Consider the following 17,239-nt stretch of genomic DNA (forward strand, 5'->3'; position numbering starts at 1 on the left):
GGGCGCTCTTCTTAAATACCTCGGTAGGTATGTAGTAAGTGAGGGCCCAAAAGATCAAATGAAATCTGATTCCCGTGTGAATGAGTTTTCAATTATATATGGACACATGTACTCGTACATACAAATGCTCATGGAGTCACGTGCGAGAAATGAAAGAGGTAGCTCAGTCGAGCAGGGGCGGATATTTCACATCCGATAATTGTATCGTGAAGAAATTAACAATAATCTTAAATTTCTATATGAGATATGAAGTCGGTTTTGTTTTTTGCTTAAAAATTACTTCTTTTTCCACTAATTTATTAAATAATTTTTTTCGTTTTTGTTTGCAGCTCACAAAAATGGGAGATTATTATAATCTAATAAGTAACCACAATTATTTTAATTATTTATTGTTTCTATTATCTGAACTAAATACAATTTATTAAATATCGACAAAAACATAGTGCAAAATAAGCCTTACAAGTTTTTTCTTTCACATCCAGCCGATGTTGCTATGACACCAATACACAGTAATTTGCTAATAAATCACTTACAAGGCCGACAGAGGTGAAGGTAGCCGCAAAAGCTTGAATTTACAATTATTTAATTTATAATTAAATTTTAATTGCAAAACAAATGAATTGGATGTTTGAAAGAGAGCAGTGCTGCACAGTGAACGCCGAAAGCCTGCCTCAACAACGCTTTATTTATGGCACAGTTGCCTGTGGGTGTACATATTTTCGCACACGAAAGTGGTTTTTAATTCTAAAAAAATTGTATCACCTCACAGGCACAGAATGCATGTCGCCCGGCTTAACCACCTCTTCGACATGCCCGCCTGCCCACTTGCCCACTTGCCCATCTGTCCACTTGCTTGCCCATTTCACTGACAGGTGCGTGTACAACAATGAGCCGAAGACCGAACAATAATGCCGTCAACAAAACAAAGGGAAACCGCAACAACCGCTTCGCAATTCGCATTCAAGTGCATCTTCTACTCTGGCAGCATTTGTGCGTGTGGATTTATGTATGTATGTGTCAGTGTGTGTGCGAATGTGTGAATGACTTGAAGTGTTTGCTCAGTTGGCCGGCAGCACTTCATTTATTCAAGCGCACATGAATGCGAACGGACATACACACACACACACACCCACATGCATACATATTGTATGAGTATTTGTTTTGTATATTTGCGGCAAGTCTGCGTTGCATCAGTGCAAATATTAAATTCTACATCATCTGATCTGAGTTGCTCACACAACCACTTGCCACGTGCTCGAAAGCTCAAATACATACATACATACATACATACATATGTGAAAGCTCGAATGTGACTGCAAGGTGAGTGGCGTGGCTAGGCCAAGCCGCCGCAGGAGCTGTGCTAAATAATATAAATATGTATGGCGATAGCTACATATTCACATACATTCACATAGTTTGAAATTAATGTACATACATACATCCATACATACATATTTATGTGGTGCGGGGGCTTTGTGTCCTCGTTTGGCTGCAGCGATCTGTCAAATGGCATGGCCTTGAAAATCTGTACGATCAGCAAGCTGGTACTGGCTTAGAGTGTGAAGTAATCGTACTTATTGCTTTGCTGAACATAACAAAAGATTTTGGCAAAACGTGCCATGTAGGTGTCTTTGGGTGAAGCATCTTGGATTAATTCTTGAATTGAAACTTCACAGACACTAATGACGAGCGAGCGTCCAGAAGTCATACGATGACTAATAGTGCTTTGACTAAAGAGTCAGCTAAATATATTTCTCTCACACGAGATTTGGTAACTATAGCCAAATAATGTAACTCCAAACGAAATCAAGTATTTAGAGAAACATATTTAATAGATGAAACTAAACTCTTTTCTCAGTGTGTATTGTGGGGCGGTAATTTGGAAACGTGGTAGCGGAAATTAAGCAAAATTGGCAGTAGCCTCAACACCGACCGGGCTGGAGCCATTTCTTACACAAGACCTAAATACGATCAGGGAAGAGCTCAGAAAAATATATTAGGAATGAGAAAATAGACAAAATACTAAATATATTTTTTTTTTGTAAATAAATATGTGAGCATATGTATAAATTTATTTAAGGAATGCTCTGAGAAATACATACATGTCGAAGTTTCTCGGTAATAACGACATATAAATTACATATATACCGAATTAGTTTGATAAATAATAATTGTGTCATTTGTCAGAATAACGAACTTGGCAACCCTTACTACTGAACAGTGGCACATGTCTCTTATCCTTGTCTAATCCTTACTAGATCTTTATAAAGCAGTCATAACTTGAAAGTCACCTCAGATGGACTGCAAATTATGAAACACAAAACTTTATAACTTTAATATGTATCTTCACTCCCCTTTCGTTCCTAGTGCCGACTTGTTCGGCTTCCTTCGCATGTACAATCTTTTTCGAGAAATATGATGCCATGAATTTAGATATATATATGTACACATATGTATGTATATATTTATCTCACACTTCCCAATTTTGTTTTTGTTCACGTTAAAACTAGGCCAATGTAGAGAGAGGTTAACAAAGTATCCACACTTACAAGTACACGCATAAAGAGTATTCATCGAATGCGTTGGGCGTGTCGTTGCGCTATGGGTTAACTGTAGAAAAAGTAGGAAAAGGCGGATACACTAATGATGAATCCAAATCGCTTTGCCGTGCTCTACCAACGAAAATTGAATTTTCATGATACGCGGCATGGCCGCTGAAATTCGTATTTAATAGATGGCCTAATCATTTCGTTATAATACTCGTAGGTACTTGGTGTTAAAAAAATTTCGCTGAGTTTTTGCACAAAATCTTATTTAAACAAAAGAAATAAGTTAATATTGAAAAAAAAAATATTTTCAAAACAAGCAGGAGTGATTATTTTTCATGCAAATATAGGTTATAAATTTATATAAACTAAAACAGACCATAGATGCATGTTTTTGAAATATATCGACCTCCGCGCCACCTACCGGCTAAATTTTTTTGTGGAGTTATTCCTTCCATGCAGGTTATATACATACATTCCACATATGAACCAAATCGGACTATAAATATTGAATTATCATCCAGATTTGAGCTAAGAAGTTTACAGTTTCAAGTTTTTAGCTGATCGGGAAGTTGGTTAAAATTTGATTGGAAACAAATATACTTACATACGTAAAAAGCAAGTTAAATAAAAGCTTTTAAAAATTGAGTTTTTAAGTCAGATTAGGAGTAAGTGGAAATTACAAAAGAAATTTTTCCGAAGCGCAATTTATTAAAGCGTGACAATTTTGAATTTATCTCTCAAATGTTTAAAAATTATATCTTCCCTCTCTCTGCCGACCCCCCAAAGCATTGTATCTTTCCACTGTTGATGCTTACTGGCAATGAAGTGAAAAAATTGTTTTATATAAAATTTCCTCAAAGCAGAAAGCGAATAAACTTGCGATTACTTAGTGTACTTTTAGGCATGGAAAGCATTGAAAAAAGAAACATTTGAGAGTTACAAAATACAACAAAATACTTAGCGAAACAACAAAAGCTTAGCAAAAGGCGTAAAAACTTAAAGCTTTGACTAATTGCCCAAATTTTAATTGCCTGCAATTTTAACGTTGGATAAATTTAATGAGCCAACTTCGCCAACGCAAATCAACAAACAAAAAAGCATTCGGGCGAAACAACCAGCGGCCTGCAACAAACAAAGTGAAAACAAAAATCACAGTAAACAATAATAATACACGCAGTAAAAGTGTACAACAAAAAAAAAATGAGAAAAATCTCAAAAAGGTCGAAAGAATGTTTCTTGCGTACTTTTGAAGAAATATGGTACTTGGCATTTGAGACGAGGTTGGTGCCAAAAGCGAAATTTCGAAGAAAATATGAACAACATCAAAAGAGAAAATTTTCCAGGACTGAAGTACGAAGTCAAAGAAGAATTCGGTTGCCATTGGCGCTTGAAATATTCGACGATGGCTAACCAAAAAACAACAAGCGCACACAAACGAAAAACATGAGCAGCACTTGTTACGTAGTTAGTAGCAAAAATTAGTGGACATCGATGTGACCTGCGGGCGAAAGCAGCTACGCCCACCCCTTACACTCCGCAAAGCAGTTTTCGAACCACCACTTATATCCCACTTTCAGCCTTCTATGCCATGCACTCGCCGCTACTGGGTTCGAGTCAGAGCAAAATAACAGGCAATTATGAAAAGAGAGGAGGGAGGACTGGCGCGACATTTGCTACCACCTCAGCGCGCTAAATGTGTGTGTGTTGATGATGCACGAATGGCATATGCACGTGAGCGGCATACAAATTATTCATTCGAAAAACGAATGCTTTTAATAGTTTGAAGACTATTTTATAGTATTTTATAGTATAGCATGAATACGTAAATGTACTCTTCTATTTCAATTAATTATTCCATAACACTTGGACACAATCGAATAACAGACGTAGGCAGCAATGGCGCTATGTAATATTATTAAGATGAGGATGCGCGATTTTGAGTTTTAAATTTTCCTCATTAATTAAATATTAAATTATCGTTATTTCATGTTAATTTTTCATTCAGTAACTTTCTTAGCTGATATTTTATGCTAAGCTTTTTTTTCTTACATCCGCGCTAAAAAGTAATTAATATTTACAAAATTAATTAATTCTCGTTTCTCGTTAATCATTTATTATGGCTAACAATTAGTTTGGTCATAAATTAATTTTGCGTGAACACTTAAATACAATTGCCAGCCAGCCGTTTTGTTGGTTAGTTGCAAAAATATAAGTTAACTTGAAATCTATACATATAATAAAATTGTAACAGGCCGATGTCTGTACATTATTGATTTGAAAGAAAAACTAATTAGTAGGGGGTCTCTGTTAGAGCAACAGAAGCCAAATCAACAATTTTTAGAATTTTTGTCTGTCTGTTTGTATGTTTGTATGCGCATCACTCGAAAACTAATGCATGAAATTGAATGCAGTTTACACCGATGAATTGCTAGAGGTCTAGAAGAGATTTCCATATAAGATTCAAAAAATCATTAAAATCATTTTTCATTTAAATTGCTTTCGTGAAATTGGCTGTAACAAAATTGTAATTCGAATAATATTAGCGATCATAAATTATGCGAATAAACACATTTACGTTGCTGGCAAATATATACTTTTCTATGGAAAGAACACATACGTACATACATATACATACTACTGCAAAAAGAAAACTCTTTAAGTTAATTCTTTAAGTTAATTAATTTTAATGTACTACAAGCATTCAAGTTTTAAGCTAAAATGGTTTGCAGGTCGCTTGTATAGGTTTTCAGAATACGAACAGTTCTATCGAAGTCATTTAGCCAATCACGTAGCGTTTTATTTACTCAGAATATGGGAATTTTTTTCACCGACAATCTCTCAGCAAACCCCATTTTCTCGCTAAAAAATCGTTAGTTCCTTTGGATATTTTTAAACGTAAGAAAAGTAATACTTTTTTATAACACAAAAAATAATGACAAAAAATTTTCAAACAGCGAAGTATTAAAGCTGCGGAGCACCATTGCGTATGAGCAATTTACGGTTAAAATGCGTCCGTTGAAATCTCTCCAAGTGTAAATATTACGTGTCTGAAATATTCTTTCATCCGTGAAAACGAAGTGAATTTTATTTCACGTGTACCTTCTATTTTTTGCATATTTTACTTGCACACGCTCTTTGTGTATGCGAATATTAGTTAGTACAAATACATATGTATGTATAATAAGCATGTGTGCCTCGATGGTCTCTTCACACATCTGTTGTTTGCCTTTATGTATGTATGTAGACATGCCCGCTGATGACTTTATCAGCGTTTGTGATGAAAACCTAATAGCCACACGCAAGCAGACACGGCTGTGAAAAGTGTTGAAAAGGGATGCTGTGATAGAAAATAAAACTAAGGCACTCCGCACATTACGCGCCTAATCATAGTAGAGTAATCGCTCCGTCATGCCGAAACGAATGCATGACGACTGCAAAAGTCACCAGCTAATAAACACAATTAACTCGTAACACATTTTCTGGACGTGCTTTCTTAACTACGCACTTACGCACATGTTTTTTGGCAGCGAAATATTGCATAAATGCTTGTGGTTTAATACGAATTTTAGCACGAAATCGGTTATTTTCAATTACATATTTCCTATAAAAATTAAAAAAAATTGTATTTCCAACACAAAAAAAATAAACAAATGACGATTTCAAAACGGCAAGCACCTTACAGTGTTGGGCGCTTCGATTCATGAAGCTTTTATGATTAGGCGAAAACATGATTATGAATCGTAGTCTACCGAGCTTCATTGAAGTATGTATGTACATGTGTTCGGCATAAAAGCTTCATATTTAGTATGCCCCAAGCGATTGCACTAAATACTATGATTCGGCGCTTAATGTGCGGAGTGCCTTAATTTGCGTTCACACATATGCACATATGTACATATATACATTTAATACATGTGTAATGCGGCCGCTGTGGTGTAATGGCAAGGAGTGCGCTCTATCTTTCCGCAGGTTCTAACTACGAAAAATAAAGCGGGAACTAAAATTTTATTAATTTTTTTTTCAAATAAAATGCTTTAACAAAAATCTACCAAAATTAGGAAAAAATTGCCTTCATACCAACCCAATTTTTTTCTATTAATTTGGGTAATAATTAACCAAAGTGGCAACCCTGGTTACAGTATCAAGGCGCACGCTGCAAATCCAAGGAGAAGATCGGCCAAACACTAACATATTGTGTAAGCGCCAGACATTTATTAATACATAAACATAATGGATTCAATAAAACGCGCATGAATGTGGTAAAGTCTTTAAATTTTGCGTGAGGCGACATAAGTACTTACACACATACAAACATACATACACATTGTGCATACGCTTATAGATCTTTCTACACAAATGTTTACTGAGGTGAATCTGCCTCGAAATGAGACACGGGTCTTGTTTTGGTAGCCTGTCACGAAGACAAAGGAGTCACTTCGCTTTGCATAAAAAAATATTAATAATTTTTCTGGAAAATTTAAACACAAAAGACCAAAACTAAAGAGGAGAAAATTAGGAAAGTGGAGAGTTTGATAACAATTTGTCTACAACATAGCGCATTAAACCTTGCAAAGGCATATACATGCATACATTTTATTTAAGTGGCAAAGTTTCCTCCCTCTTCGCCAAATTCCGCCAAAAGCGAGTTCGTTATTTCATCTTAGATCTTTCGTAGGCCTTTCATAGTTGTTTGCCAGGAGTTATTTGCTCTTGCCTTTGGTCACCGCTGGACCAACTTCTTTTGCCTCCTTATCTTTGCTGTAGAATGTTGCACTGACGGCCCACAGTGTCCAGACGGAGGATTAAATCTACGTCGCCAGCAAAGTGCTGCTATTGTCAGCAGCGTAGTGCCGGTGCGATTCAGATGGGCTGGTCTTATTTCGATTGCCATAAGTTTACATAAAGTAGAGTCAAAAATCTGATAGGTTTATAAAAATCGAAAAAATCTGTTTGAATGAGAGCATAACGTGACGATGAAATGAAAAGAAGGGAATGATTTTAACTCAATTCATAGCAAAGCTTAAGCCTATCCTTTTGCGTTAAAATTGAACAAGTTATTTGCATTTGGAATACGCCTAAAATTGTGATTTTATTTTATTTTTATATTTGCTTTTTTTTTTTGGATGCGAGTATATTGCCTATTGATAAATTGCCTATTTGTGCGTGTAAATTCATGCTTAGACACATTCTGGCATACCAAAGTGACAGCCACACATATACATATGTACATACATTTATTTTCAATAAGTACATAATTTATTTTTCGAGCAGCTGTGAAAAGTTGCTCAATAAAGCAAAGTACGAGTATTAGCGGTTTTGTTTGACAGTTCGTAAGCGCACGGCTGAATGCCTCAATTCGGATACACAAAAGTTGATACAAAAGTATCAGAAAGTATATGCCAAAGGATGTGCATATCAATATGTATTTGTGAATATGTATGCACATGCTTATGTATGAATGTATGGCGTTCTGCTTTCCCGCCTTTCAGATATTCGTACAAAGCATTTTTGTGCAGCAACGAAATATTAAATTCATTCTGTGAAATGTTTAAAAACTTTTTACGAAAATAAAAACAAAGTCCTGAAGAGTGAGAAATCAAAGCGTGTAAACCCACTTTTTTTTCAGGGACAACAAATTCAGATTCTTTATTGGGAAGACTGTGACTTTTACTCGTCAAATGGTAAAAACATAAATGACTAACGATTACTTTCTATCGAAAAAAGGATTACAAGAATTTCCATCCGTTTTTTATGATTAAATTCGTATTTTCATTATGAAAATTGTAATCGTTTTGACGCCAAGTTATTTCAAACATGACTGCGATGAGCTTCAGAAATTTTGGGAGATATTTAAATTAGATCAAATAATCCTGAGTAGCATCACTTTTGCTCTAAGTTTTCTCCATCTTTAAGCTCTTTGATCGAAGGCTGTTGAACAGACCAGCATCTCTGTTTTATTCCAAAACCAAAAGAAAATTAGATTTATAATAGAAAATGAAACCCTTTTTACGAGTGATTCGATGTCTGCCGGCTGGTCATTTTTCACTCACATTTTGTTTGTTTTTCATTAAAAGCAAGAACAATTGGTAGAACATTGTTAAAAATCGATAGGTTGTGATGATCATCTTTTATTTCCTTTATTAACAACATAAATATATAAAACATATACATCAATTTTCACAAAAAATATAATAACAAAAAGGTATTATCAGTTGATAGTCGAATAGCTTGCATTCGATTAACCGTTCATTTTCGACTAACCGCTCACCGTCGAGTATTCTGAAAATCGACTAGCCGAAATTATTCAAATGTTAACAGTGGGTACACAATAACGTTATTGTTATTAGCGAAATTGGGTCCTGTTCTATAAGCATGGGTATTCAAAAAAAATAAAAAAAAAAACAAAGTTTGTTGAAGAAAACAATAAATCGGAAATGATCGGCTTCGCAACTAGTTGTGTGTGAGCGGTTAGTTAAAAAAGTTAAGAAGAAAAGGGTAGTCTACTATTTTCATAAACAGTCGAATAATAAGAGCTCCACAATCCAGTCTGTCATCGCCTGAATAATAATACTAGATTTACATAAGTAGATTATCCTCATTTTCATTGAGCTTAACTCCCAAATCTGTAATTAGAAAATAGATTAGCCATACAAAATGCGTTCCTCGTTAATCTGTAATTATAAAATAATCTCAGATTAAAGTGATAACTTTTCGGTGGCCAACCTAGTTGTATCGATTATTTTTGCGAAGAAGAGAAGAAATGCCAAATGTAAAAGTAAACAAAAATGGACGCTAGCAAGGAAAAGAGGTTTCTAAATGCATTTTTAATAAAATATTAAGTTAAAATGTGTTTAAATTGCTTAATGTGGCACAGAGAAGAAACTTAACTTTTCCTTGAGATGTGAGAGATTTGCTTGTGTAAACGGGGTGATTAAAAAATTAGCTTTGATTGAGATTATATTTACCTATATGTAAACATACTGTAACATATCCCTTAGCGATAAAGTGTTGATAAAACAATCGAAAATGCTACAGTTGATAGCAACGAGTTTAAAGTACATAGCTGTTAGACGTGACAAGTTCAAGTCAGTTTGAAAACTCTCTCAAATTCAAGAATTTCCAAAAGAGATTGCAGAGGCAGTTACACCTTGCATGTAAAGTGAGTTTGGAAAAGAATTTTATTTTATGAAAATCAAACTTTCTGATATTACTTTTTTTCTATTTACATGGTGAAAACATCCTATTTTCAACTGTGTTATCAGCCATTTTTATGCTTAAGTATAACAATAATTAATGACCGGAAAAATATACTAAAAACGCTAAAATGAGCGTAACACGAGGGTAACACGAGAAAATTGAAATTATTTCTTGAAAGCGATTTGCTTTCTTTCAAAAGTACAAAAGTACTTTTCGTTTACGCGGGAAAGTAGTATTGCGCTTTCGCATTTTGACACAAAAGTGCGTTGAAAAAGCACTTGCATTGCCACGTCTAACAGCACTTTTAGGGTAATGCCTTTACAATAGCAAACGGAAACAGAATTCCAATGCAAGATAAATAAAACTTCAAAAATTGGGAAAATCGGAAAGTTATAAAGCAGTGCATATTTTTTAAATTTTTCAAATTGTTTCACATTCCAGCCCCGTGAGTGACCAGTAATAACAAATTGATTTATTTTGTTCCATTTTTGTGTTTTGTTAGCGATAAAATTATCATAGTTTGGCGAAAGCATTCCGTTGCACTTCACTAATTTTTAAAACTTTTCGACAATTTTGTTGTTACTGTACGTCCAAATGTTTGCGGTTGCAGCAAATTTTCACAAATTGAAACGCAAATTTTAATAACTGAAGTGGAAAATATTTTCAACAATTGCACCACCACCCCTGTTCTTGCTGATATTTATGTATGTGTATGTACATATGTATTTGTATTTATGTATGTATGTATGCTTGTGCTTTCACAAAATTCATAACATCAAATTAGCAAAACAATGTGGTAACCAGTTATTTGTCTATTGACGCGAGAAAATTATCATCACATATTTTTATATGTAAATATTTTATTCCAAATTGAACTCGTCTTTATCTGCAACGCAGGTAGACAAATATAAAATAAAAAATATCTGTATGTAAATAAAAAGGTGGTTGGAGACAAAGTTTTAATGTGTTATTAAAAATTTTAGCATTTTCGCCAAAACACATTTACCTTAATAATGCCGAAACTCATCGTATATACGAGCATATATGTATGTATGTATATTTAAGTAAATAATTGTTTGTATGTTTGTATGAGTTAAATGGATGCAGAACGTACATTTGTATTGCACTTGAACTTCGCCCTCATTCGCCGACATTCTGCAAGCTTCATTGGGGATTAGACGCCTTGACTTGCCATGCTTCGCTCGTTCTTTCGCTCTTTCGTTGGCCTCACGTTTTTCTCTCTCCCTTTTTTTGTTTTTCGCCCCTGCCACTGCAGTCAGTGTCCTCATTCTACAATTGACCGACCCACCGACCGACCGACCGGACCGGCCGGCTTCTTTTCTGCAGTCAAACGTAGTATTTGTGATTTTATTGGCCCTCTGGTGTTCGAATTGCAACTGTTTGTATGTATGTATGTATGAATAGCTGATTTTGTTGTTTTCTCTGCAACTTGCAACCAGCCGTTTTATGTAATATTAGATATGTAATCGATTAAAGTTTTTATTGCCTCGCATTTTGTGGCTGTCGAGTGGTGGAGTATTTTTTTAGACAATGCAGACATTTCAATAAATTTGCACTGCATTACAAAGTCCGAATGCACGTACTTACTTAAATGTACGAGTGTTCATAAGTTTGTGGCAGTTTATTTTTATTTTTTTATTTTTGAAATTCTGGCAATCTTTTGACATGTAGGGCATTTGAACCTCCCCTAGAAAATGTAATTTTGAACTGTCTATCACTCAGAATTTCGAAAATGTAATTATAACTTTAGTTTCAGTTGTATTTAGAATTAAAACTGCCATATGTAAACAGACTAAATGTCTATTACAACTAGCGGAAGGACATAGAACTTATTCAAAGCCTAACAGGGATCCCGGTTATTCGTGTGTTGCCTCATTTTATGCTAAGAAATAGACATCATTTTGCAAGAAACCCCACAAAGCGAGAATACTTCAATGAACAGTTAATGTCTACTATTAAATAATTTTAAGCCAATATTACTTCCTTTGGTCACAAGATGTCACTTGAAATATTCGAATGATCACTAATAACCAGGGAACGGATTTTATGCAAATTGCCTTTTTTTCTGCTAAGGAGATATACTATATTCGATTAAGAATGTCCACGATTTAGCTTTCCCTGATTCCATATAAACACATTTGATGTTGCCTTTTTTGCCTTTTTTAAGGTAATTGCCTTTTTTTTGCCTTTTTTAAGATATTTGCCTTTTCTACCTTTAAAAAAGTGATTATAGCATTTACAATTTTTTTTTTTTAAGATTAAAAAATATACACATTGCCCATGCGGCTTATAGAAGCGCAGAGACCTCTTGCCAAATTGGTGTTGGAAGCATTCAAAGCCGTTTTCTCAGCTAACGAAGGCTTGGAGACAATAAGGGGTATGGATAAAATTGTAAAGTGCGAGGAAAACGCCCTTATTCCTGATAATATGAACGTTTCAAACATTCCATATTTAAATTGGGCGCCGCTTGTATCAACTTACGTCGAGCACACATTTAGTACATTCAAGGCTTTTCTTCGCGAAAATCGAATGAAAATGCTGCCAGAAAACTTCAAAATGCATCTTGTGGTTCAATGTTACTACAACTATACAGATTAAAGCTTTATGAGTTGGAAACTAGAAAGGATAAAATAGTCAAAGATTCTAAGTACAAATTTTCTAGTTCATAGTTTTTCTCTTTTTACTTGTAATATAAACATTTCTAAAATAAATGTATTTTTTGATTGTTCTTCGTATTTTCTGTCTTTTTTTAGTGCCTTATTTTGCTTTTTTTGCAATACCTAGTGCCTTTTCGTGCCTTTTCCTGCCTTTTTCGCTATTTTGTTTTGCCTTTTTTTGGCTTTTTTGCAACACCTAGTGCCTTTTCCTGCCTTTTTCACTATTTTGTTTTGCCTTTTTCAGCCTATTTCGTTATTTTATTTTGCCTTTTTTATAGGTTTTTAGGTCCTAAAAATCCGTTCCCTGCTAATAACCAAAAAATATAAAGTAAATAAATAAAAGTAAAAAAAAAATATAAGTAAAATAAACTAAAATTAGCATTTAATAATTGTTTTATGATTTGTAGTTATTTCGCTTACAAATAATAATTATTATTGATTTAAATTTTTTCGATAACAAATAAAGATTTTTTATGATGTTTATTTTTATCGCACAGAGATAATAATTATTACTGAATTATATTTTTCCACTTAAAAATAAAGATTATTTTTTAAATTTACAAGACCGTACAGACGCACCCAACTGAAATTTTGACCTACAAATTTTGACTTTTATTTCTTTTATTAGTGTGTCGCTACCTCTGAAAATGAAATGATGGAAACTACGCAAGTACCTATAGCTTTTGAATGTTTTGAAAAAATAAAAATCATAATATAATCATTATAAGACTGCGGACTTTTATGCAAACAACAAGCCTAAAAATATACACCACATAACTATAAGCAAAATGTATAGTTTTATGATACGCATTTGTAGCCTAATTTCTTTGCATAAAGATCCTTGGTCTAACTATTATTTTTGAGCAAAAAAATAAAACTACCGTCATATCATAAAGCCTTCCTTTACAACACTAATTAATTAATTTCTTTGACATTTGCAAATTTCGGATTAGCAAAAATATAAGAAGGTCATGCAAAGCGACAAAAATTTACCCAAGACGCAGCCGGATCTTCGAATTGCCCAATCTATACATACATACATACATACATACATAAGTCACCTGAAATACAGAAAGCCTTTGCTAACAAGCCTGGTAATTCAATCATAAACAATCAAATGTAAATTTTAGAACTTTTTGTTAGCTACGGCCAAGGCATATCAAGCAGGTAGTAGCTTTAGAGCAGAGGTGGGCAACCTCGGCAGAGCATTTTGTGTGAGTGCGAACTAGTCGCCCTGCAGCAATAAGGTGGCCAATTTTCCGTAAAGGACTAGTACATCACTGGTTAAAATTTGACTGGTCAGAATTGGACATTTGCTTGCATCGAAAATGTCAGCCTTCGACCAGTCCTCAAGGAATCGGTCTAGAATATACAAATTCAGCGTACATGCCTAATTGGTTAGGTATGTATGTATGCAGAAATTTAAATGCCGGTTTGCTATTCGCGCGAAAAGCTTTTTTAAAAACGAAGTAAATTAGTACAAATTGTTAGTAATTTTCATTAGAGTTTGAATAACTGCTTTCACTAAATGGTTTGTAGTAACTTTAACGAGACCTTAACTTATTTTATTTTATTCATTTTAGTGCAGTTTTGACAAAACTTTCTTGCAAAAATATCTTTTGCTACACTACTTCATTTTATGCCTTTGATTGTACAGGTTAAATAAAAGCTTGTTTTTAAAAAATATATTTTTTACATTATTTTTTTTAGCTTTCAGGAGGGTCCGTTTTCAAATGCCGTCAGAGGCAACATGGTTATAAAATGATAAACTCTTTTTTTGTGTTCCGAATTATGAAAAAGCATCTGTGAAGTGCAGAACGCAATCTTACTCCAACGACAAAAATGGCAGTTGAAACCATTGGCCGGGGAATTATGACGGACTAGTGCTGGTAACAATAGGGACTATCTGAGGCGTAACCTAGGGTGAGTCTGAATTGCTGCAGGGCGTGCAGTTGAATGAAGCCTTTGCTGCCTTCCCAAGCAGAGCGTGCATGTATAAGAGAATACGCCGCGCAGTCGCCCGCCGGGCAGACTCTGCCCAGCTCTGCTTTAGAGCAAAACCAGCATGTATTTTGTTGTTGCTTCTGGTATCTAAAGTGTCAAAACCCGTTCTGATTTGTTTCTTCTAAATCAAAGCGTGCCACGTGAAATACAAAAAAAAAATAAGAAATAAAAAATGTAAGTTGGAAAAAATAAAAATTGTTGCAACTTTTTTTCTTAGTAAATTTGTTTGCTACTCGAAGCATTGACCCATCCTTTGCAGGGCCCAGTAATCAGCATTCCAGAGCTGCTATTCAATCGCTTGTTTTGTCTGGGAAAAGGTTTCACACGCAAATAGATTTTAACAATTTAGATTTTTTATGAGGAAAAATTAAAGATATTTGACATTTTCGAGACCAAATTCTTTGAAAAAATCAAATCAGCTGCTCTATTGGCACTACCTGTTCAATGTGCCTTGGCTATGGCCTTTTTCGTTTCTTGTGAAATATCCACAAGCGTTTTCAAAAGTATTTTCAAATGTATTTGTATTTTCAAAATACGTATTTTGTATGTAAATACTTTTGTAAAAGTATTTTGTATTTGTACATATTTCAAATACTTTTTATGCAAGGTATTTGTATTTAAATATCATTTTACAAGTATTTTTAACATCTCTGTATGTGAGTAAAATTTTTTTACGAAAAGTAAAACACGTTGATTTTTTTTTTTTTGGTTAAAAATTAATAACTGTAGGCTGAGCTGTAGGAAATATTCATACGAACAAGCAATTTGGTAACAGGGTATGCGTCTTGGTTCGAAGAAAGCGACGGGAATGATCGGAAAATTGGTTTGAAAGATTTCAAGAGCTGCTAATATCTGTTCCCGAACCCTAGGCATTGGGCTCTGATTGAAGGATTGCATTCCGTCAAATCTACTCTTGAAGAAATATCGCTGGCGAAGGATCCAGTTGAGTCCAGTTGCGATATGAAATAGTCGGCTAGGACTGTGGTGATTTCAACTAATGAAAGCAATAGCAATAGTTCTCGTATGCGTAGTATTGGAGTATTATATAGTACCGACTTAATCTTGTTTTAAACATAACTAATAATAATTAATGAAATAGTTTCTCGCTGTACTTCAGCATGAACTTCGTTTAATTCTATGACCGCAGTTAATCCATCCATAATTTTTGCATAATTTTAGATCGGCAAAGTGTTCGAAAAGGTGTGGTGTGCCCATCAAACCACAGCGGAATTTGGTCAAAGCAAGGCATTGTAACAGGTAGTACAGCAGTTGGTGTATGTATTCGTGTTTCCTTCAACCCGACGATCCTTTCTAAATCAAAAGTGTATTCATAGATGTTGGATGTACAAATAATATCGCTCCTCCTCTATGACACAAAGCGACATAGTATAATGTGTTTTTATTTTATTTTGTGGGGGTCTGGGAAATAGACGCTCGATTTTAATTATTCTTTGCAATCCCTTAAAGAAATTCTAACCTACGTTATAAAGAAGTAGCGAAACCTCCTTTCTACTACTACCGTCTCCCTACTAACAGCTCTGACTCGTCTCTAATTTTCTTGAATTTCTGCCTCCGAATTGTATTTCACTTCTTACTTTCATATAATTGTGAGCCATGCTAACTGTATTACTAGTATTTTAATATCTGGTTTCTACTTTAGATAAGAATCGCAACGCCAGTCCATCCGTTTCAAGTGATAAAAAGTCCAGTTTGGTTGATGCCGTCGATCCGGCCACCAGCAGCGGCGATGCCAAATTAAAGCCCCGATCTAGGTTAGTATATCGAATGTGTAATTTACCTGCGCTAGGCGTGATGAGTACACCACAATCAGTGCAAATTGCTAGCATACATACATACATACATTACTAGAGTTCACTCTCTGATGCGAAACTGTGTGCGTTTGAGCGAAAGTGCGAAAATTGGCAGCAAAGCAACAAAACAAATGCAAATGTTTGCCTTTTGCATTTTCGCATCAAAGAGTGAACAACTAACTGCCTTATTATTGCCTACTTTTGTTTTTTGATATTCATTTGCACTAAATTACAGGTCGCTCATACGCCGTGCATCACGCAAAACCAAACAGCAAATCAACAACGCGTCCGATGACTGTAATTTGCAATAAGGCGGCAATGAAACGCGAAGGAGGTGTTGAAAAGTCAGCGGAGAAGGCAGCGCGAAAATTCCGAGTTTTAATGTGAAAACTGAAGAAGAAGAAGAAGAAGAAGAAGAAAATAGGCAGCCGCTGAATGCGCGAAAGTGTGACTCGTATAAGTAAATATGTACTAGGTGGGCGTATGTATGTATGTGCATTCGTGCGGAGCGTATAGTATGAATGTATGTATGTATGTATGTACTTGTGGCTGCGTATGAATTCTGCATACCGTCGGTCGGTGTGAGCTCAATGAAAAGATGTGAAATTTATGTAGGAAAAATTACAAATTTTGATATTAACGCTTAATTTAGAATTATTTAAAAATAAATGCCGCAATGCCGTTAATTGACCGAAATACGGCTTTGTTAGCCCATGCAGGCATAGTTGATAGCATACTCGCACACATACGCATATTTAAGAGCATTTATATATATGTATGTATGTATAGATGCGTATTAAAATGTGTGTGTGTGTGTATACTTGAATTTTTTTTCAACAAAATGCGAACAAAAAGAGCCTGAATAGCGGAATTATTTAAGTAAATATGTATGTAGATATATAAGTAAATACATAGCAAATTTGCAAGTAAATCCAAACTATGAGAAGCAATGAACAAATAAATATTGCTAGTATTATGTAATTTTTGTAGTTTAATTGCG

At 34.6% G+C, this 17,239-nt stretch overlaps 1 protein-coding gene across 1 annotated transcript in view; it reads left to right on the forward strand.

Annotated features, from left to right (window-relative positions):
- The window catches only part of LOC108366090 (GTP-binding protein Di-Ras2), a 68,639-nt gene extending 51,606 nt beyond the window's left edge, over positions 1-17,033 (forward strand). Inside the window, exons 5-6 of the mRNA XM_017620381.1 lie at positions 16,089-16,200; positions 16,475-17,033. Coding sequence (XP_017475870.1) covers positions 16,089-16,200; positions 16,475-16,550 — 188 coding nt within the window. The 3' untranslated portion in view covers positions 16,551-17,033. The remainder of the gene's footprint in view (positions 1-16,088; positions 16,201-16,474) is intronic.
- The last annotated feature ends 206 nt before the right edge of the window (positions 17,034-17,239 follow it).

Source organism: Rhagoletis zephyria, unplaced genomic scaffold, assembly GCF_001687245.7.
Source record: "Rhagoletis zephyria isolate East Lansing unplaced genomic scaffold, Rhagoletis_zephyria_1.1 Rzeph_scaffold_00038, whole genome shotgun sequence".
Taxonomy (NCBI): Eukaryota; Metazoa; Arthropoda; class Insecta; order Diptera; family Tephritidae; genus Rhagoletis; species Rhagoletis zephyria.